The sequence below is a fragment of the Aspergillus multicolor genome (genome assembly GCF_047715735.1).
Source record: "Aspergillus multicolor strain CBS 133.54 unplaced genomic scaffold BDW74scaffold_33, whole genome shotgun sequence".
Classification (NCBI taxonomy): Eukaryota; Fungi; Ascomycota; class Eurotiomycetes; order Eurotiales; family Aspergillaceae; genus Aspergillus; species Aspergillus multicolor.
In genome coordinates this window covers 199,411-219,512 of record NW_027395984.1, presented here as the reverse complement: position 1 = coordinate 219,512, position 20,102 = coordinate 199,411, and the positions used below count along the sequence as shown (strand labels likewise).

At 52.6% G+C, this 20,102-nt stretch overlaps 7 protein-coding genes across 7 annotated transcripts; 4 read left to right on the top strand and 3 right to left on the bottom strand.

Moving 5' to 3' along the window:
• Positions 1 to 241: 241 nt before the first annotated feature.
• BDW74DRAFT_182164 (uncharacterized protein) lies at positions 242 to 1,319 on the top strand (the record flags this gene model as incomplete). The annotated part of the gene is made up of 2 exons (XM_073730191.1): positions 242 to 1,183; positions 1,269 to 1,319. The coding sequence occupies 2 exons, from the start codon at positions 242 to 244 to the stop codon at positions 1,317 to 1,319; spliced, it is 993 nt and encodes a 330-aa protein (XP_073579792.1).
• Positions 1,320 to 2,625: 1,306 nt separating this feature from the next.
• BDW74DRAFT_182163 (uncharacterized protein) lies at positions 2,626 to 3,264 on the top strand (the record flags this gene model as incomplete). Its single annotated transcript, XM_073730190.1, has 2 exons — positions 2,626 to 2,744; positions 2,811 to 3,264. The coding sequence occupies 2 exons, from the start codon at positions 2,626 to 2,628 to the stop codon at positions 3,262 to 3,264; spliced, it is 573 nt and encodes a 190-aa protein (XP_073579791.1).
• A 211-nt stretch (positions 3,265 to 3,475) lies between these two features.
• On the bottom strand, positions 3,476 to 5,242 carry BDW74DRAFT_187914 (uncharacterized protein; the record flags this gene model as incomplete). The annotated part of the gene is made up of 2 exons (XM_073731601.1): positions 3,476 to 4,881; positions 4,943 to 5,242. The coding sequence occupies 2 exons, from the start codon at positions 5,240 to 5,242 to the stop codon at positions 3,595 to 3,597; spliced, it is 1,587 nt and encodes a 528-aa protein (XP_073579790.1). The 3' UTR covers positions 3,476 to 3,594.
• Positions 5,243 to 6,361: 1,119 nt separating this feature from the next.
• Positions 6,362 to 8,416, bottom strand: BDW74DRAFT_88055 (uncharacterized protein). The gene is made up of 4 exons (XM_073733977.1): positions 7,935 to 8,416; positions 7,131 to 7,867; positions 6,709 to 7,084; positions 6,362 to 6,649 (listed from the first exon to the last, which is right to left on the bottom strand). Exons 1-4 carry the CDS (start codon positions 8,040 to 8,042, stop codon positions 6,407 to 6,409), a joined length of 1,464 nt encoding a protein of 487 aa, XP_073579789.1. The 5' UTR covers positions 8,043 to 8,416; the 3' UTR covers positions 6,362 to 6,406.
• A 318-nt stretch (positions 8,417 to 8,734) lies between these two features.
• BDW74DRAFT_160683 (uncharacterized protein) lies at positions 8,735 to 10,711 on the bottom strand. Its single transcript, XM_073725658.1, has 3 exons — positions 9,938 to 10,711; positions 9,518 to 9,886; positions 8,735 to 9,465 (listed from the first exon to the last, which is right to left on the bottom strand). The coding sequence occupies exon 3, from the start codon at positions 9,460 to 9,462 to the stop codon at positions 8,770 to 8,772; it is 693 nt and encodes a 230-aa protein (XP_073579788.1). The 5' UTR covers positions 9,463 to 9,465; positions 9,518 to 9,886; positions 9,938 to 10,711; the 3' UTR covers positions 8,735 to 8,769.
• A 1,642-nt stretch (positions 10,712 to 12,353) lies between these two features.
• Positions 12,354 to 15,352, top strand: BDW74DRAFT_182160 (type I polyketide synthase; the record flags this gene model as incomplete). The annotated part of the gene is made up of 8 exons (XM_073730189.1): positions 12,354 to 12,750; positions 12,800 to 13,413; positions 13,461 to 13,584; positions 13,638 to 13,750; positions 13,798 to 13,978; positions 14,052 to 14,222; positions 14,270 to 14,719; positions 14,766 to 15,352. The coding sequence occupies 8 exons, from the start codon at positions 12,354 to 12,356 to the stop codon at positions 15,350 to 15,352; spliced, it is 2,637 nt and encodes an 878-aa protein (XP_073579787.1).
• Positions 15,353 to 15,403: 51 nt separating this feature from the next.
• BDW74DRAFT_182159 (KR domain-containing protein) lies at positions 15,404 to 20,053 on the top strand (the record flags this gene model as incomplete). The annotated part of the gene is made up of 5 exons (XM_073730188.1): positions 15,404 to 16,786; positions 16,812 to 18,083; positions 18,129 to 18,203; positions 18,248 to 18,582; positions 18,631 to 20,053. 5 exons carry the CDS (start codon positions 15,404 to 15,406, stop codon positions 20,051 to 20,053), a joined length of 4,488 nt encoding a protein of 1,495 aa, XP_073579786.1.
• Positions 20,054 to 20,102: the final 49 nt, after the last annotated feature.

Here is a 20,102-nt window from a genome sequence, read left to right as displayed (position 1 = left end):
AATTTGACCCTTCCTGAAGCGATAGGAAAATGCCTAAGGGCGGGCGCTACACGTGGACCAATGGATGATGATGCTGAATGCATGGCGATTTTAGCAGCCAGTTAGAATCCAGAATGTGCAGAGCGCCATCAGCCTTGCACTAGCGCGAGAGTGAGGGACGGGTGGTGACTCCTGCTGATGATCTTGACGGGACTCATGATCTCATGCGCAGAAGCAAGAACAGGATTGAGTCCTCCGAAACATGGCCGAAATCAGAAAGTCTCATAGAGACTACACCGTGGGTTGGCTATGCGCTCTTCCGATAGAGACTGCGGTCTCAAAAGCGATGCTGGATCGATTGCATCCTTCACTACCTCAGCCGGGCAACGACCATAATGTGTATACACTCGGAGAACTTTATGGGCACAATGTTGCGATCGCCTGCCTCCCGTCTGGGGTATACGGCACCACATCCGCTTCTATTGTCGCTGCCCAGATGCTCAACACCTTCCCCGCGATCCGCTTCAGCCTCCTCGTAGGCATCGGGGGCGGGGTCCCCGACGGGGATACAGATATCAGACTCGGGGATGTCGTCGTCAGCAAACCGAAACACACATATGGCGGAGTGGCGCAATATGATTATGGTAAGACAGTGGCCACGGGCCATTTTCAGCGCACGGGGGCCTTAAATAAACCGCCGTCTATTCTCCTTGCAGGTATATCGAGACTCGAAGCAGATCACATCATCAGCAGCAGTCGAATCTCGGAATACCTAGCACAGATGATGGCCCGGTATCCCGCTACCAAGAGATTCTCCTATCCAGGGTCGGAGTGTGATACCCTATTTGATACCGTGTATCAACATTATGACCCGCAGGATAAGGCCTGTCTTCGATGCGACCCAGATCGCAGAATTCTCCGCAATCTGCGTACATCGGACGTCCCTCATATTCATTATGGGCTGATTGCCTCCGGAAACCAGGTCATGAAAGATGGTATGATGCGCGATCGGATCTCCAAAGACTTGGATGATGGCGTCTTATGCTTCGAGATGGAGGCAGCGGGCCTCATGGACAACTTCCCGTGCTTGGTCATTCGGGGCATTTGCGATTATGCAGACTCGCATAAGAACAAGCACTGGCAGCCCTATGCAGCCGCAGTGGCAAGTGCGTACGCGAAGGAGCTGTTATCGGTTATTCCGGTGGTACATCTTGATCTGTTTCCAGAAGCGCTCACCTAGTACGTTCCCTCATCAGAAACAGTTTCCATGGACTAACCAGGTCCTATAGTATGAGAAGCGAGCCAGGGACCGACACACTGAGGGAGTCAACGATGTCTGACTCTTTTCCGGCCAAGGTCAGAGAGATGGAGACTGCTCGCCGTAACAAGATTCTCGCCACGGCTGGGATATCGGACAGTGGCCTTTTGTGTTCAGAGTGCACGTTTATAAACCTGGCTAGAGATCCGAAGTCGGCGATGTGGATTTGCTGCATGTGTGGAGATGGGCCCAAGATTCTGTATAGTCAACCTAAGTGTGTACATTGTGACCATCGGCTTTTTCCTTTAGGGGCAAGAAGATGATGTGCAACCTGCATCTGTATTCTGATGTTTGCCCACCCGGACGCTATGGTTCTCATCTTGCTGAGAAAATCGCAAAGGAGGTAGCCAACTTTTGAAGCGAGAAGCAAAACAAAATGCCGATGGCTCGCCATGCTAGGGAATCCGTTTGAGAGAGGAAGTTTTCGAGGAAGACGCAACAGCGAAGGACAGATGGATACCTTAGACCATGGTACAAGACCTTGAACGCCGTCAATCCTGTCCAGGGTGCCTTGCAGGCTCGTCCTACGCCATCTCATCCTTAGCATGTCTTCTCCAACAGAAGCTCATTCGGCTGGGTCGGAGCAACTGCCCGATGGACACACCTCCTCGCACTTGCACGAGTCGTGAGTTGGAATTAACCCCCCCAGAGCTGATTTATCCCGGCGACTTTGTCGGCTCAATCCGCCCACTTCTGTCCTGTCAAGCACCACGCCCTGTCATCCCACGTATCGGCAATATCGCTAGCGAGGTGTAGGGTTGCAGCGGCACATGGTAGCGGCTCCTGCGTCGGCAATATTGAATTCGAAGACCCTGATTCGCCATGAACCAGGGTCCAAGACCCTTCGACTCGATGAGAGACCCTCATGTCGAATTGCCCAGAGTACACGAAGTGGGCTGGTTTGTCTGGGCAGTCCCCGGGGTACTCAAGCATCCTTGGCGGAAAACACTGGTCTTGGCAGGCTTAATGTTGTACGGTGAACCGAGGAGGAACAATGCCGAGGACTCTTGTGATGGGTGCTGATGTAGTTTGAGGACGACGGTTGTGATTAGGGATACAAGAGAGCGTTGTGATGGTGAGCGGAGGAGAAGGCAAAAGTGGGAGAAAGTCGACAGTGGTGGGAAGCTCTTGAGGACCCTGGGGACGCCAAGGCCTCCGCCGAGACTCGAGCAGAGACTGAGCCTGCTCGTAGCGTGGGATGGACGGGCCAAGGTCGCTTATAAAAGTGTACCTGCACCTTCCTGCATCTGCTCAGCTATCCATCACCTCTTCCACTTCGCAGAAAGCCCTCATCCCTCTCCTTCTCGTTCAAGAAACCTACCAACACCATGAAGTTCTCAATCCTTGCCTTCCTAGCCCTAACGGCCTGCGCCGTGGCCCAAGAGACCGAGACCCCGGGCCCTTCTCCTACCGAGTCTGTTGGCTGTGAGCCGCACGGTGACCACTGGTATTCGTCCCTTCCTTCCTACCTACCCGTCCTCACTTCCATATAAACTGAACTAACACACTCCAGGCACTGCGACGCCCCCGCAACATCCACCGAAGCCGCCTCAGACTCAACCTCCGAGACCCTGCCTCCGAGCCCAACCGAGTCCATCGGCTGCGAACCCCACGGCGACCACTGGCACTGCGACGCCCCCGCCACAAGCACCGAGACCGTGACCGAGACGTCGACCGAGACTGAGACTGCTGCCACTACAACCGCCGACGCCTCAACCTCCGAGTCCGCGACTCTCCCTCCTAGCCCAACGGAGTCCGTTGGCTGTGAACCGCACGAGGACCACTGGCACTGCGATGGCCCTGCTGAGACGGAAAGCGCGAGCAGCGACAGCAGCAACTCTACGGCTACGCCGACTGAGGAGTCTGGCGCTGAGGAGACGGATGAGGATGGTGGGGCTGGGTTGGTCGGTGTGAAGATCACGGGTGTGCTTGCTGTGGCTGTTGGGGCTGCGGCTGTGTTGCTGTAGATGGTGAAAAGTGCTTCTGGCCATGGTTTAAGGTCTGCTGTATATAATGGTATGAGATCTGAATATTTTATATGGTTTGGAGGATTATAGGAAAAAATCATTCAAATTTAGGATCCATTTAGGAAAAGGAAAGCGAAAGGTAGGTAATGTAGAAAGAGCCCTGGGCTTACGGGCATAGAGGAATATATCGATGTTAAGAGCTGTGTTGGGGCTGGCTCTTACACAATTGCGTCCAGGTAGTGAAGTCGGTAGCTATCGAAGCCGACCATGGCCAACCACTATCCCAACCCAACTACAAAGATTGAAGAAACTCCCATCGTAGAGCTAGGGCTAACTCTCAATCTCCTTACCACGCTCAGCCCCATCAAGACCAGCTGCTTTAGCAGCAGCCCTCCTCTCCCTCCTCAGCCCCCTCGCATAAGTCACCCCAAACCCATGCCGAAACACCTCCCGAATCTCCTCCAGCGTCAATCCCGAAACCTCCGGATAGAAGAAATAAATCAAAATATACCCCACGCCACAAACCGCCGCATAGAACCCAAAGGCCCCGGAGGGGGTAATTCCCTTCATCATCGTCAAGAACGTCGACGAGACAATGATATTCGCCGCCCAGCAGCAGCACGACAGCCACATCGTGCCAAGGGCGCGCACCTCCATCGGAAAGAAATCCGTGTTCATCCACGCCGTATTCCCCATCGACACGCCGTAGAAGAACACGAACCAGATTATGAAGACGAGAACGACGATTGCGGGCGCGCTGACGGTATCGGTCTGGAGTTCGAGCGTGGCTGTGTCCACGGGGATATACCTGAATGCGATGGCCACGGCGATGAGCCCCGCAGACATGCCCCAGGCTGTGAGGAGGACGATGCGCCGGCGGCCGAGCGGGTCCACGGCCATCATGTTTACCCAAGTCATGACGAAGTTTGTCCCGCTGACGACGAGACCGACGGCGACGGGGTCGGAGAAGCCGACGAGGTCGAAGAGCGTGGCGGAGTAGTACATGAGGGTATTGAAGCCGGACATCTGGGCGATGACCGAGAAGCCGCAGGCGCAGACGAGGGCGCGGAAATACGCTGGTTCTGTGTGCAGGAGCTTGATTTTCGCCCAGCGGGTTGTGTCTTGGTTGAGTTCTCGGGACTCGTCGCAGGCGGAGGCGATCAGGCGGACTTTGGACTGGACTTGGGTGTCTGTGGCGCCTTTGTAGATCTTGCGGATCACGGCCTCGGCTTCTTGGGTTCGTCCGTGGTAGATGAGTTGGCGTGGGGATTCGGGGCAGAAGGGGAGTAGGCAGGCGAGGATGATGGAGGGGACTCCGCCGAGTCCGACCATGTACCTCCACCCGTGGGGGACGTGGGCAAATGCTGCTCCGATACCGTAGGAGATGACTTGGCCGCCGGTGATTGACATGTTATTTAGACCTATTAGCTTGCCCCTGACCTTTGTGGGTGATATTTCTGCTATGTATAGTGGCACGACCATGGACGCGCTGCCGACTCCGAATCCGACAATCAAGCGTCCGACAGACATCTGCGCGATGCTGTATGCTGCACCTTGGAGCACTGCGCCGACGGTGAACAGCACGCATCCGACGTAGATAGCGGGCTTCCGGCCATACTATCCAAGTAATCAGTATATACTGCACATGTCGGTTGGAAGGAGGGTAGGGGCGAAGTACCTTATCTGCAGTAAGACCGGCGATAATCGCGCCGACAAAAGCACCGCCAGAGCACAGACTAGTGATCAATTGTTTCTCGTTCTCGGATGTAGGACGGCCATCGAGGTCACTGTGTAGGTAGACAAGAACGGCAGAGATGATGCCGGTATCGTACCCAAAGAGACTACCAGCGATGGAGGCTGTAAAGGCAACGAGCCAGACGAACCAACTGGTGGCGATATCTTCTATGGAGTCGTCCGTGGCCTGGTCGTACTCGAGGTGGACCGGTGCAGCCTTCTCGTCTTCTTCAAGGACGGCCATGGTGCTTGTCGCTGTGATAAGTTATGAGAGAGACGATGTGGAGTTAAATCTGCAGATGGCGATCTTCATCGTGGGTAATTCGCGCTTTATATCGTGCGCGAATGTAACCATAGAATGGGGCGATTTGGTCCGTCCACTCCAGTCACTTGACTCCAGATCAGCAACTTGATTTTCTGGGGTACAGCAGCAGAATGCGGGGAAGTATAGACAAGGGCCCAGATCCAGTCGCATTCCCCGCGTTTCTGTCCAGATCAGGGAATTTTTGCCCCGGCCAAGGCGCTGGCACGGGCTCGTATTTCCGAGAGGCTGGCAATTGCCGCCGCCGCATGTCGGCATCTCTGACAGACCATGGCCTGTGAGAAGATATCCGTCAACATCGCCGGTTCAGGTCGTAGATATAGAATAGAAGGTGGGATACAAATAAAAGGCAGATTGTCAAGCTGAGTGGGGCTCTCGTTTGAGTAAACGCACTTGTGGAGATGCAGCAGCAGGCATATTTCGTGGGCAAGCGATTATCGGAAGGTTCAGAAAGGAATAGTAGGAGGCCCTGGCCGTGTCCGGGGCACCAGACTGCCGCGTACTGGAGTGGCTTTTGCCACTGCAAATTTGGGCAACGGAATCCAACTAGATATCGCCAATGTGTAGTCCTCAATAGTCTGCTCTCTCGGCAAGCGGTGACTCTATCTTAATCCCCGACGGCAAACACACAACTCAATTGACGGCACAGACAGATTGAAACTGGAGTAAGTCAGTTTGGTTGCCGGTCGAGAAGACAACGGCCATTGATCTGGCGGTTTCTATCAGGCTTCGGTGGGGGGACGGAGACGTCCTGAGGTCAAGACGGCAATGAGGTGCATGATAACACTATCTATGCTTTCGCCTAACACAAAATTAACTGTGTTAGGGGTTTGTAGAAGAGAATAATGCCTCCATTTCAAGGAAATAAGTTGCGTTTGAATTTATCGCTGTGACCTATACACCCATACGCGGACAGAGCTAGGGCTTGCATCCTACTAAGGAGGCTTGCTAGGCCTGCGCACCAGCAGTGAGTAGGATGAAAGCTCGGTCACGAATAGTTCTGGAAGGTCATCACAGTTCATTTATTGGCAGCTAGGATACTATGGGAGCATCTCTGACTAGGTTGGTGGGACAGGGCGTTATCATTCAATTCTCATTGCCAGATAGGAATCGTTTCATGGGCCCATACTGCGACGTCCATGCTCGTAGCGGCCCGCCCCAGAAGAACAAGGGAATAGCTAGCAGTATGCTGGCTGCTTGAATGGCGGTCATCTCGCCAAAGACCGCGGCCGGACCTTGTTCACTTATCCAGTCAGCTGCGTAGAGCGATAAAAGCATGCCGATTGTGTTTCGGATGACGAATATGATGACCAGAGCTTCACCAGTGAGCTATTGAGGAAGGGAGAAATCAGCGACTATCGAGCATGGTCTGGGGGGTTAAGACATACCGGCTTATAGCAGTCCAGGCAGTAAGTGACGGCGACGTTGGAGATTGCCGCAACTCCAAAAGCCTGCATAGCATATCCAACAGCAGGCCCTATCCAGTGGGTCTGATGTGAGATACAAAGGCCGAATATGAGAAGTCCGCCTGGTCCGATCACACCAGGAATAACGATGGCCGGGAGGCGATACTCAGGCAAGCGCTGGCCACCGCGGCGTTTAGTGTACCGTGTACTGATTATATCAATCAGTCGCCCACCAAGATAGAACGCCAGCACGGAGCCGATGAAACCAGACAGCGAGAGAAGGCCCAGGCTTCCGGCAGACCAGTTGTACGGTGGTGCGGTAAATGTTCGACTAGCTGTGAGCTGGACCACGATGTTCCTATAATATTTAGTAAAGGTTAACGGACATGTCTATGATCGCTTACCATCCAACAGAGATACCAATGGCAAACGCTGCCCACAAAAGTTGAGGGTATCCCACGTTCCAGACAATGTCGAGCAATGTTCTGACAAATGACGCTTCGGAGTTATACCCTAGAGTTACCGACATCCACTGCATTGGTGTCCTCTTGCTCACTCGAGGTCGATGTTTAAGGTACGTTGTCTCGCGCACCGTAAAGATAGCCACAATGAAGACAACTCCAACAGCAATGGCTAGGAAATAGCACATCCATCGCCAGTTCTCCTCTTGTACGAGATAAGCGTTGATAAGGGGGCCGACGAACAAGCCGCTTGTCAGAGCAAGGTGGAAGACCATGAGATAGTGGCCTCGGTCTTGAGGAGCGACCATGTCCGACACTACAGCGGGAACAGTAGCATCAGCGGCCGCTGCCGCAAATCCCGAGAGAATGCGCGAGGCGAGCAGTTCCCCATAGCTTGATGCACGGCTCGACCATACATTCATCATGGAGAGAAGCAGCATGGATATCAAGTATACCGGTCGCTTTCCCACCACTCGCATCAACGGAACCCAGAATGTATTCCCCAGTCCAAAGAGGAAGACGTTGAAGCACACCAGCTCGCCTGCTTGTGTCTGCGTGACGCCGAACTCCTGGACTATAGCCTTTGTAGCTACCGTAAAGTTACTGCTGTTGACATTGGCGAGAAAGGTGTAGAAGCAGATGGTAAGGTACGTCGTCAACCTAGAAACAGTGGACCAATTCTGTTGAGGTCAGCATGGAGTCTGAGGAGTATCCGTCGTTGATACAACGGGGTGATGGCTCACGCACCTGCGGATCATTCGGATCGGTATCTTCACCTCCCTTCAACTCAGGAGGCATGACCGCCTCGTCAGCAACAGACTCGACATAGTCCGTGGTAGGTTTTGGTTCGGCCATGGTTGTCAGAATGTTGAGGACGAGAGTTGGCCTGGGGGGTCAGCATTTAAGAGGGCCCATGACTGCGAGTCTCCACCTCTCCACGTCTGGGGCATGGGGTTCATCGAACTCTGGGGTCCCCCATCACGAATCTAGGGATTTCCAAGCAGGGAATCCCGGTGAAGTTCCCGGTCGGTTTATCCGAGTAGATCGACCGTGGCAAATGCTTATCTCGTCAGCATGAGAACGGCTAATCCGACGAACAGTCTCAGAGTTCTCGGATACAACGACGCAAGAATACCATAATGGACTCTTGTTCCTTTGCCAGTGAATTCCCTGCATGTACCCCGCCAAATCCTGCGTTGGGGCAGCATTCAACGCTCAATGAAGTCATCTGGAGATTGGCTCGCCATCAAGGGGCACCGGCACATCGAGCCAGACATGTCTTAAAGGTAAGAAAGTCCGATAAGTTATAGCGCTGTGTCCTGCCCATCACATACGGGCCAATAAAGCCTGGCCGGACATCAGTCCGGACACTACTCTGCTGAGTGCTCAGAGCAACAACCTATTCCAAGATGACCTGTCGGTTCATAATCAGCGCTCAACAGGAACTTGCACGAAACAGGACTAGCGTCGAACCCGCCTGAGTCATGTGATCTCAAGTACAAACAGCGTTATTCCCCCAACTTTATACCCAACAGTTTCCACCCTCAGCTTACCCCCCCACCTTTCCAACTTCACTGAAAGTTTATTCGTATCTTTGACATAAAGTTACCCACCTGCGAAGTTGATCATCGTCATCATGCCGTACGTCATGCAGATATATTGCGACGGCGGCTGCCGAGGCAATGGAACACCATATGCCAAAGACGCCGCGGCGATCATTTGGAAAAAGGCAAAGAAAACCTAGAGAGGTTGGGACACAGTCGCTCTGCCTCGCATTCCCCGCCCCACCAATCAGCGCGCCGAACTTACGGCTATCATCCCGGCTTTGAAGAAAGCTTGGGAGAAATAACAGAGTCTTGACGGCAACCCGTACATTAAGGTCCTCATTAAAACCGACTCCAAGTATGCCATTGGATGCATGAACGAGTAGATCTCCAACTGGCACAAGAATGGCTGGATCAACTCGAGGGGCTTCGACGTCTCCAACCGCGATCTCGTTGAAACAGCTTGGTTCTATGACCAGAAGCTGAAGGGGGAGGGAGACGTGACTTACCAATGGATTCTCAGAGAGGACAACTGGCGTGCCGACGAGCTGGTGAACCTGAACATGGGCAAGCAGTAAGATAAAACGCGACTTTTGACACTGTCCGGAATCAACGAAAGCCCCGTTCGAGAGAGAATTCGACCGCACGTGGCGTATCCGCTTGGAACCGCAATCTTGGACAATAAAGGACCTGTAAGGACGTTCCGAAAGTGTTAGGCGGTTTGGTTGCATAGGGTGAGTGTTTTAATCCCCGGCCGAGGTCAAAAACCCATTGACATCATCATAGCTGCAACAACACATCACGGATCAACAAGAGACCATTAGGCGCTCTGGACGAGCGAATGGTAGTTGGATCTATAGGATGGCATGTCGCGCATTGACTGTGGTAAAGGTTGCACCTCGATTATGGTGCTTCACGGTCTTAGGAATGCAAGGGTTGTCAGCGCATTGGGTTTGGGTAGCGTCGGACGACCGTCGAGATTTGAGAGCCAGTAAAATGCTCCTCGAAGCAGAGAGCATGGATGCAAACCCGGCCCCGGAATGGGAAGGAACGGTTCGATCCCGTATGGTCCGTTCCTCCTTCTCGGTGACTTGCTCGCTCAGATGTCCTCCAGCCAAGGAGACTGCCCAGGTTACCAAGCAGCACTACAGCATGGTATCTGTCAACCTATCTGACTCCAATAACCGGATTGCTGAGGCCCAATAGCATATAATGACTGGCTTGACGTCATCATTCATAGATCCTTCTATGTCAAGAGCTGTTCTAGAACACAAATAAGGGCTGACCCTTCTATAAGGTTATACAAGCCCAATGGCACACAAGGTCGTCCACGGTTCTTTTCTCACGCCGGAAACAGCGAGAGCGCGCCTTCTAGTACATAACAGGTACCGTTGATCATTGACAATAGTAACTAACCTCCGTCTAAACAGTCTGACTTGGTTGCGATGATGCCTGTGCCGCAGGAATGTGCCAGCTTGTATCACTAGATGACTTCAGACTAATCTTGCGCCAAATGCTCCATGATCCGGTTGTTGCGGCCCAAAATCAGCGGATCATCCTCGTCAATCGACCGTGTTCCGAAGAAGATTATCTGGAAGTGTTTAAACCGTTTTAAGGAGTCCCTCACCCGAGACGGACAGCGTAGCAAACGAGAAGTACGCACAGGCCGTGGTCCAATTCGGGCCACAGATGGCGAGCCCTTGTCAATCTATATGGTGCGTGCATGGCCCCAGTGATAACCTCATAAAGGTCGAGGGATGCGGTTATCGACGGAGATCTTGAGCCGCTATCCACGGCCCGTACGTTGATCTTCTGCCTACTGTGATCTTGTTACGCTGTCTTCCATGGAGCTGACTCGGTTTGATGGATGACCAGTCGTCGCGACGTGGAGTGCAGCTGATATACTGAGATGCCCTAGATCTCCATTTCACATCTACGGCTGCCGAATTGACCATGAGACCGTCATGTAGTTTATCCGAGAAGATTGGCCAGATCGACTCCTGAGAACTTGGACATGGTGTTGAGCTTGATTAAGGCCTCAATGTGATAGGATGCATACTTGAATTCAGTTTGGTAAAGACCGAGGGCATCTGAGTGATGGAATTCCTTGAATACAATGTAGAGCGCTTTTACCGAGCCAGCTCTATCCACTCAAGCACCTTCATCGGCTTATCGGATATGCTTCATGGAAACTGTCAGCATCACCTCCCATAACAGGCTTGCGGCATGCACATCATAGATGATATGGTTTTGCTTTTTGGGAACACCAGCCGATTGCTAATGTCGCTCTAAGTTACTCCGCACATTGGTCTAGCACTTTTTGGTCCAGAAATACCTCATGAGCATCATTAGTATCGACAAAATCACTCCCCTTGATTGTACATCTCTTAAGCCACATGGCTGCGGCTACCTATCAGGCAAAATACTTCGAGCCATAGAGTTTGATAAGGTTACTTTTCATGCATGGACCAGGGGGTACCTAGTAGGTACGTATCACGTGGCGGGTTGCTGATCGTTTCCTTCGTCGGCTTTGCCTTTGCCGTCTTCAACCTCGGGAATCCATCATCTGTCCATCAACAGACCGCTTATTCTGGCAACTGCTACTGGGAGTCAATTGGGTTTCCATCTATCAAAACTATTGAACTATGCGTTGTGATCCATTGTGCACGGATGCTACCCCGGACCCGAACATGGCCGAAGCGGTGCCTTTGCCCCTTGCAGTGCTCGATGCTGACACCTGCCGGATGCTTTTTCCTTAGCACGTCGATCACTAGGGGCACTGACCGGCATGTCACTAGCCACTCATACTTGACACCCACCGTCGCCTCATCGGCATCAATAATGATTCAGGCTTATGAGGCTTCTATGTCGGCGTGGAGGTGGGCACCCACCTGCGACTGAATTGTCCAGCCTGCGCGCAAGACGCGCTTTGAGATCCGATTCATCGGCAGGGCGTCGCGTGCGCTGACTGTCATCGATTAGCCTTACTGGACGATCTACGACCTGCCTCGTGCGAAATGGATATGAGGCCAACAAAGGTCGCTGACAGCTCGTTGTTGTATTTCGTCTTAGTTGGATAGTCAGAGCATGACTGGCCCCGACTGGCCCCAGCTCGCATTGAGAGACAACGGTAGGTAAGCATCTGTTCTTATTCTTTGTTTGGAAGGAAACTGCTTCTCTATTGGCTGCCCGTGACTGATATTAGGCTCAGATGTATGGTTCTGTACTTCCTATTACCAGTGATGTGCATCACCTGGCCATGGTTCGTGGAAATGTCAAGGCTAGCACTTTGTCGATCGAATAACAACTCAATCCTAGATTGTTGCGGCTTCATTCATTGGCCCTCAACCTGGCAAGTATCTCCCCGTTTGGGGTTTCGCCAGATATCCAAGGGGGTAACCACAGTTTACCCCACGCGGAGGTATGTGGTGGTCAAGAGATGTCATGACGGCATTGACAAGGCTTCGCTTGGCTGAAAATGAACGCTTCCGGGAGCTGTCTGGGTTGCGTTGCATTTAAAGGCGCCCCCCTGCCTTTGTCAGGATCCTCAAGAGCGTCTTCTCCGCCTCTGATTCACCTCAATCTCTGTCTCACCCAATCTTGGTTACTGCGATTGAACATCATGTCTCAAAACGCCTCTCGCGATAGCCAGCCTGAGCCAACTTGTTGGGTCGATGATCCTATAGCTATCATTGGCCTTGGATTGCGTCTGCCAGGATTTATCCGCACACCTCAGCAGTTCTGGAATTTCCTGGTCAATAAAAGGAGCGGCCGTGGCCGGGTCCCTGAAGACCGATACAATGTGGACGCTTTTCATGGTCCAAAGGCAAAGCCGGGCCACGTCTGCACAGAGTACGGGCACTTTCTCGATGTCGACCTTGCCGCTATGGATAGCTCTTTTTGGTCTATACCGCCGAAGGAGCTTCCACTTCTAGATCCTCAACAGCGGCTTTTGATGGAGGTAATCTATGAATGTCTTGAAAGCAGCGGAACGCCGTCCTACAAAGGCAAAGACATTGGTCTGTTTGTAGGCGCGCTTGGCGAGGATTGGATGGACATTCAAACCAGGGATCCCCAGAGCCCAGGAATGCACTTTCGTCGCAGGGTACAGCGATTTCTGCCTCTCTAACCGGCTGTCAAAAGTGCTCGGCCTAACTGGCCCGAGCATGACTATTCGCACTGCCTGCTCGTCCTCTATGATGGCTTTACATTCTGCTTGCCTGGCCATACACTCCGGCGACTGCTCCTCGGCCGTGGTCGCCGGAAGCAACCTTATCCTTACGCCGCGCATGATGACGACGATGTCGGAGCTTGGTGTCCTCTCACCAACTGGAGAATGCCGTTCTTTTGATGCGCGAGCGGACGGCTACGTACGTGGTGAAGCCGTCAACGCCATTTACATCAAGCGCCTCTCCCAGGCCCTACGCGATGGCGATCCGATCCGCTCCGTCATCCGTTCTGTCTGCGTCAACTCGGATGGAGCGCGGACTCCTTTGTTCATACCTAGCCCAGAAAGCTACGAGCTTCTGATGCGGCGTTGTCATAAGTTAGCTAGTATATCGGACCTCTCTCAAACCGCCATGATCGAGTGCCACGGAACTGGTACGAAAATTGGCGACGTCCAAGAAACCAGCGCCGTGGCAAAGGTGTTTGGAGAGCTTGGAGGTGTCTTGATAGGATCGGTAAGAGGAACATGCGATAGGTGCTCTACTCCGGCTAATAACTTCAGGTAAAACCAAACCTTGGCCACGGCGAAGGCGCGTCAACCCTAACCAGCATCATCAAGATGGTGTTAGCGTTGGAGAACCAAACAATCCCCCCAAACATCAATTTCTCAACTCCCAACCCTAAGAGTAAGGTGCCGCCTGATGAATCAGTCCGATGCTCAATGGCTAATGTAATTTAGTTCCGTTCGAAGCTGCTCGCCTTCGAGTCCCGGTAGATTGCGAACCGTGGCCGAAATATAAAGCAGAGCGAGTTGGAATTAACGGTTTCGGTATTGGAGGGGCGAATGCGCACGTATGTTACCGTCAATCCTTGCCGAATTAGGGCTAATCCAGTACAAGGTTCTCGTAGAATCTGCCAGATCTGTACTGGGAGTGCCGGCGGATACCGCCACAAGTGACTGCGGCCCCAAGCTGTTAGTCTTTTTTGGAACGCACTCCAAAATGGTGAAGCGCAGCATCACGCAACACCTGGAATATTTGACCAAGAACCCAGCTGAAGTCGAAGATGCTAGCTACACTAGTATGCCGCCGCCAGACACATCCCAATCGCGCGTTTGCTGTTGGTTCTGTTGGGTCTTGGGAGATCTCCGCAGTACAGAAAGCTGGTCCTGCGGATCTAGTCTGGGTATTTGCTGGCCAGGGAGCGCAGTATCCTGGGATGGGCAAGGAGTTGATAAGAAGTGATGCTATTGCGAGCGAGACAATTCGGCATTTAGACGAAGTATTAGATGCCGTTGATCCCAAAAGATGTTGGACCCTTCGCGGTAGGATTCTTTCGACGAGATGCGGATTTAGTGCTAATTGCATTTAGATGAGCTTCTTCGACCAGAATCTTCTTCACGGTTGTCTCAGGCCAAGTTCTCCCATCCTTGTTGCACTGCCATTCAGATTATCCTGGTGAACGTGCTGAAGTCCTTGAATGTGCATCCCTCGGCCGTAGTCGGCCACTCCGCTGGCGAAATCGCCGCCGCCTACGCTGCGGGTGCGTTGACGGCCGCCAAAGCTATGATAATATCATACCACCGGGGCCAGATCGCAGACCAGGTTGAAGGGTGTGGAGGCATGATGGCTGTTAGCTTGAGCCGAGAGCAGATCGCTGCTTTTCTAACCGAGAAAGTCACCATGGCATGTGAAAATAGCCCTAGAAACGTGACGATAAGTGGAGGCTTAGCTGCGTTGGAGAATCTGGCTGTTGAGCTGCGGCGCAATTACCCTGATGTTTCGACCAAGCGCTTGGCTGTTAATTGCGCCTATCATTCGAGTAGGATGCTCTTTTCACTATAGAGAACCAGGCTGATATATTCCAGGTTACATGAATAAGGCGAAGAACAGTTACATGGAGCGGCTCACAGACTTGCGATTCGAAGCGAAGCGTCTCTCGGCCATGTTCGTTTCCGCCGTGACAGGAACTCGTGTGGAGGATGGAGCAGAGCTCGGCCCTGAGTACTGGTGCCGTAACCTCGTCTCTCCCGTGCTTTTCCATTCCGCCATTAGAAAGGTCACTACTGAGCTTTCGAATCCGGTATTCCTTGAGGTTGGACCGCACTCAGCTCTGTCCGGCTCACTGCGTGACATCGCGCCGTCAACTCCGTATATTCCGACCCTGGTACGGGGTACCGATGCGTATACCTCTTTCCTCCGTACAGCTGGACGGCTATTTCAATCTACTCCAATCGATCTCTCAAGTCTGTGCACTGGGCGTGTACTTACAAGTCTTCCGCCATATCAATGGCAGTATGATGACCGATTCTGGTCGGAATCACGACTCTCCCAGAACTGGCGATTCCGTCAACATTCCCATCACGACATCCTTGGGTCCAAAATTCCTGACGGTAACGACACAGAGCCTCTTTGGCGGTCTCTTATCTACCTCGACAATGTCCCGTGGCTGTGAGATCATGTCATTGAAGGAAAAGTTGTCTTTTCCCGATCCTGCTATATCTCAATGGCTGGTGAAGCCATCCGCCAACTGACCGGACAATCTGACTTTTCCTTGCGGCACATATCGCTCCTGGAAGAATTTACGTTTCACGATAGGCACCCCGCTGAGATCCGAATGCAGTTTCGACCTGAGCGAGATACCGGGTGGTATGACTTCACAGTCACCAGCCAATTCGAGGGCACATGGACAAGGCTCTGTACTGGTCAGGCTCGAGCAGGTTGCCGCTTCCCTCTTGATACCACCCCAATCCCTCCCGGGGATCGAAAGGTCAAGCAGGCTGCCTTCCATCGCGCAATGAAGAGGTTGGGAGCCAACTATGAACATCGCTTTAAAGCCATGGATCATATTGCTGTTCGCGTCACAGCCCCAGAAGCGACGGCTCAGATTACGGATATATCAGAGATGCAGGAGAGCAACTATGTTATTCATCCTTGCACGATTGGCTCCGTCTTCCAACTACTGACGGTCGCCAAGGCTGTAGGTCGATATTTCGAACAGTTAGCTATGCCCACGTACATTGATGAAGTCTATGTACGATCTTCAGGTGGTCCGCTCACTGCCCAGGCCGCTGTCTCAGCCATCCAGGGACAAACGCTTCTCGGTGATGCTGCAGCGTTCTCCGAAGGGAGCCTAGTGTTCTCCATGCGCAATGCGCGACTGTCTCTGACAGACAATCGTGATAGACGAGGCGCGGATCCTCATGCTGGCGCCCGACTTATCTGGCAGCCAGACATTGATGCGGTAGACATTGCTGGCCTTATACGACCTAATTGCGATGACCCGGCATTAGGAGGACTAGCTTTGGTCGAGGAGTTAGCTCTGGCTTGCATAATTGAAAGCGAACGGCAGACTCACAACATCCAATCACTTCCGCACTTCGCCCAATACTCTCAATGGCTAGATCTGCAGCGTCGGCGCGCTGAATGCGGCAAATACAACCATGTTCCACAATGCCAGGCAATTGCATCAATGACTCCCCAAGACCGGGAGCGCTACATAAATGATCTTTATCAAAGGGCGCTCAACACCCCTGCGCGTCACGTGGCGATTGCTGTTATGCGCATTTACCAGAACACCACCGCGCTGATTCATGGTCAAGTTGAGTCCTTGACTTTGTTGCTTCAAGATGACTTGCTGTCAGCCATCTATCAGTTCAACCTGTGCGACTTCGCTGATTTCTTCCGCGTCCTCGCTCACAACCGACCCTGTATGCGAGTACTCGAAGTCGGAGCAGGAACTGGAGGCGCCACTGCTACTATCCTTCCAGCAATGCACGGTCCCCATGGAGAACAACTATACCACAAATACACATATACTGACATTTCGTCCGGCTTCTTTGAACGTGCTCAGCAACGCTTCGGCACTTATAGTGGTATCGAGTACCGAGTATTAGACATCACGATAGACCCAGTCGCCCAAGGCTTCGATTCGTTGTATGATCTCATTATCGCTTCTAATGTCCTCCATGCCACTCCAAACTTACGGCAAACTCTTCCTGCAAAAACTCGCCCCAACCACCAAATGGATCAACTATATCATGGGCACACTCCCAGGTTGGTGGCTCAGCAATGATGATCGACCTTGGGAACCGTATGTCTCGCCGGAGCGACGGGATGCGGAGCTACGAGCTGCTGGGCTGCCCGGGGCAGATACAGTTGTCCATGACGGCCAGATGAGTGCTCATATCATCTCCACGCTGCCGCAGGTGCGCACCAGAACAGAAAGGCGCGTCACCGTTCTTTACGAAAAGGGGTCTCAGCATCTGAACCATGCTCTGTCCTGTCTCCATTCTCGGAAATTTATCACCGACACACGCCGTTTGGGAGAAGGATTGCCTAAAAGCCAAGTGATCATATCATTACTGGAACTGGATGGCCCACAACTGCATGATCTGGACGAAAGCAAATTTGTAGGACTGCAGGATCTTATCACGTCTCTTAAGGATACGTCGATGCTGTGGGTTACTCGGTGGTCTCAAGTCAACTGTACAGATCCGCGTTATGCAGCGACACTTGGGTTGTTGCGGACAGCTCGCAGGGAGCTTGGACTCACAATCTCCACTCTAGAGATGGATGCTATCGATGAGAAATCAAGCCAGGCAATTGCTGAGGTGGCAGAACGTCTTCTCTATTCTGAGCCTCAGTCACCATTGGATCCAGTGTTAGAATATTCCTACGCACGCGGAACCATGATGGTTGGCAAGCTCTACCCGGCGATCGTGGGCGAGGAACTTCTTGATAGCACGCCAACCGGAATCGAGGACGCAGACGCAGCAGTGCTTCAACTTACCAAGCCTGGAAAAATTGAATGGCTCATTTGGAGACGTGAGTCAGTCGAAGCATCTCCATCTGTCGACGATTGGGTACAGGTCGAGACACGTGCTGTTGGCGTCAATGCCCATGAGCTCTTTGCCCTCGACGGTGCTCTTGATGCGGCCTTGGGTGCTGAATGCGCTGGTACCATCCAACAAGTTGGACCAGGAGTCAAGAATCTACGCATAGGCAACCGAGTCATAGTTCTGTCTCCCGAGTCTGGAGTCTTCGCGACACGGTTCTGCACCAGCGAAAGACTCTGTACGCGCATGGCTCGTGATTTCAGCTGGGCTGAGGGAGCTACGATGCCTTATGCTTTCGCCACCGCTCTACATGCGTTAATTGATTTAGCGCGCTTAAAACATGGCCAGGTATGTTTCTTTCTTTGGCTTGAGGCAGTTATCCTAACTCTATAGGCTGTTCTCATTGGTTCCGCCTGCAATGCAATTGGTCTAGCTGCTATCCAAATCTGTTGCATAATTGGAGCGAAAGTACGTTTTTATCTGTCGCAAATTTCCAAGTACTGATGATATAGACGTATTGCACGGTTGGAAGCGAAGCAGAAGCCACGCATTTGAAGCGGTTGGGCATCCTGAAAGAACGCATTCTATCTTACCACGATAAAACCTTTGCCTGTAGTCTAATGGCCGTGACGGAAAACCGCGGTGTCGATATCGTCCTGAGCAACAATACTTCTGGCGAAATGTTCGAAGCCTCCTGGAAGTGCGTCGCAGAATTCGGTACACTGGTAGACCTGCCGCATGATGATTTCGACAAGCAGCTACCCTCGGATGCTTTCCAGGGAAATTGCTCTTTCTCTGCTGTCAACCTAGCCCAGGTTGCTTCAAAGAGGCCAGAGACAATACAGGGGTGAGTTTTGCCTTTTTGATTATCTCGTCCACTGCTAATCCGAGATAGATTACTACGGCGATGCATGCACCATTACGCGCTGGGAGAACTGACCCCGCTACCAGTTCAAGAGTTCTCAGCCGAGAGAGTGCAAGCTGCGTTCCGTTGTTTAGAAAGTGAAACCCTTGAGAAAGTCGCCGTCGTCATGCCGGAGGATCCGGCTTCGCTGCCTACTACTCTTAGCCGCAGAACGCCGTCCTTCCGTAGCGACGCGATGCACATCATCATCGGCGGGTTAGGTGGGCTCGGCCGATCTATCAGCTCATGGATGGCATCTCATGGTGCCAAGCACTTCGTATTTTTCTCGCCCTCCGCAAGTCTGAAAGAAGAAGATGATTTCGTGCTAGAGCTTCGTGCTCAAGGCTGCCGCGTGGACCTTGTGTCGGGCGATGTCAGCAAAGCCGAGCATGTCGACGCGCTCATCAAAGGGCTAGATGCCAACACACCCGTGGCCGGTATAATGCAAGCTTCCATGGCGCTTGGGGTCACTTCCCTCTCGACCATGTCCTTCACCCAATGGCAAAGGGCATTTGCACCGAAATGTCAAGGAACATGGAACATCCACAATTATCTGCTTAAACACCGCCGACGGACCGATTACTTCCTTCTCTTCAGCTCGCTTGCCGGGCTAGTGAGACAAACCGGGCATGCAAACTACGCAGCTGGAAATTCATTCCTCGATGCGTTTGTACAGTATCGGCACTCACTTGGCTTGCCTTGCTCGGCGATCAACATTGGTGTTATGGAAGATGTGGGGTATGTCAGTGAGCAAGCACATGTTATTGAGCACTTCGCTGCTACGTCTACCCATACCCTTCATGAAGGGGACCTTCATGATGCGGTTCAGCTGGCGATTAATAATTCTCTGCCGCCTTCGCCGGAACCAAGAGATGAATCGACATGGCTCTCATACGTCAGTCAAAGTCAGATTGTCATCGGCTTGCGCAGCACAGCTCCGTTGGACTCGGCCAGCAACCTCATATCCTGGGGACGGGATCTGCGCATGGCACTCCACCATAACCTGCACCAAACAGCCGATACGGACGCGTCCGCAAGCACGTCTGCCACCGCCGAGGATCACTTACTCGAGAACTTTCTCGACCAAGTCAAGCATCAACCTGATATTCTCGGCAAATCGGAATCTATTGACCTTCTGGGCAATGAGATTGGCAAGACTCTATTCAGCTACATGCTGCGCGATTGTTCAGATTTAGATCTAGATGTGCCAATCACGTCCTTAGGTGTTGACTCTCTGCTAGGTATCAAGATGCGCGACTGGCTCAGACGGAAGGTTGGGGTGAACATCAATGTCATGCAGATCTTGGCGAGTGGAAATTTGCGCGAGCTTAGAAGAGTGACTGCCGATGCCATGGCCGCATCGCGGACTGGAGAGGGCGCAGTTGATGCTGCTGGCGGTTCGACTGAGTCTTAGGGCTGTCGCCGTGCGCGCTCGTTTTTCTTTGCGTCCCGGAAGTCAGCTA

Coding starts and splice junctions, on each gene's coding strand:
- BDW74DRAFT_88055 (XM_073733977.1), bottom strand. CDS start 8,042: ATGGCCGAACCAAAACCTACCACGGACTATGTCGAGTCTGTTGCTGAC. Junction 7,085..7,130: donor ATTGGTATCTCTGTTGGATG/GTAAGCGATCAT, acceptor TAAATATTATAG/GAACATCGTGGTCCAGCTCA. Junction 6,650..6,708: donor GCCTGGACTGCTATAAGCCG/GTATGTCTTAAC, acceptor CTTCCTCAATAG/CTCACTGGTGAAGCTCTGGT.
- BDW74DRAFT_160683 (XM_073725658.1), bottom strand. CDS start 9,462: ATGCAACCAAACCGCCTAACACTTTCGGAACGTCCTTACAGGTCCTTT.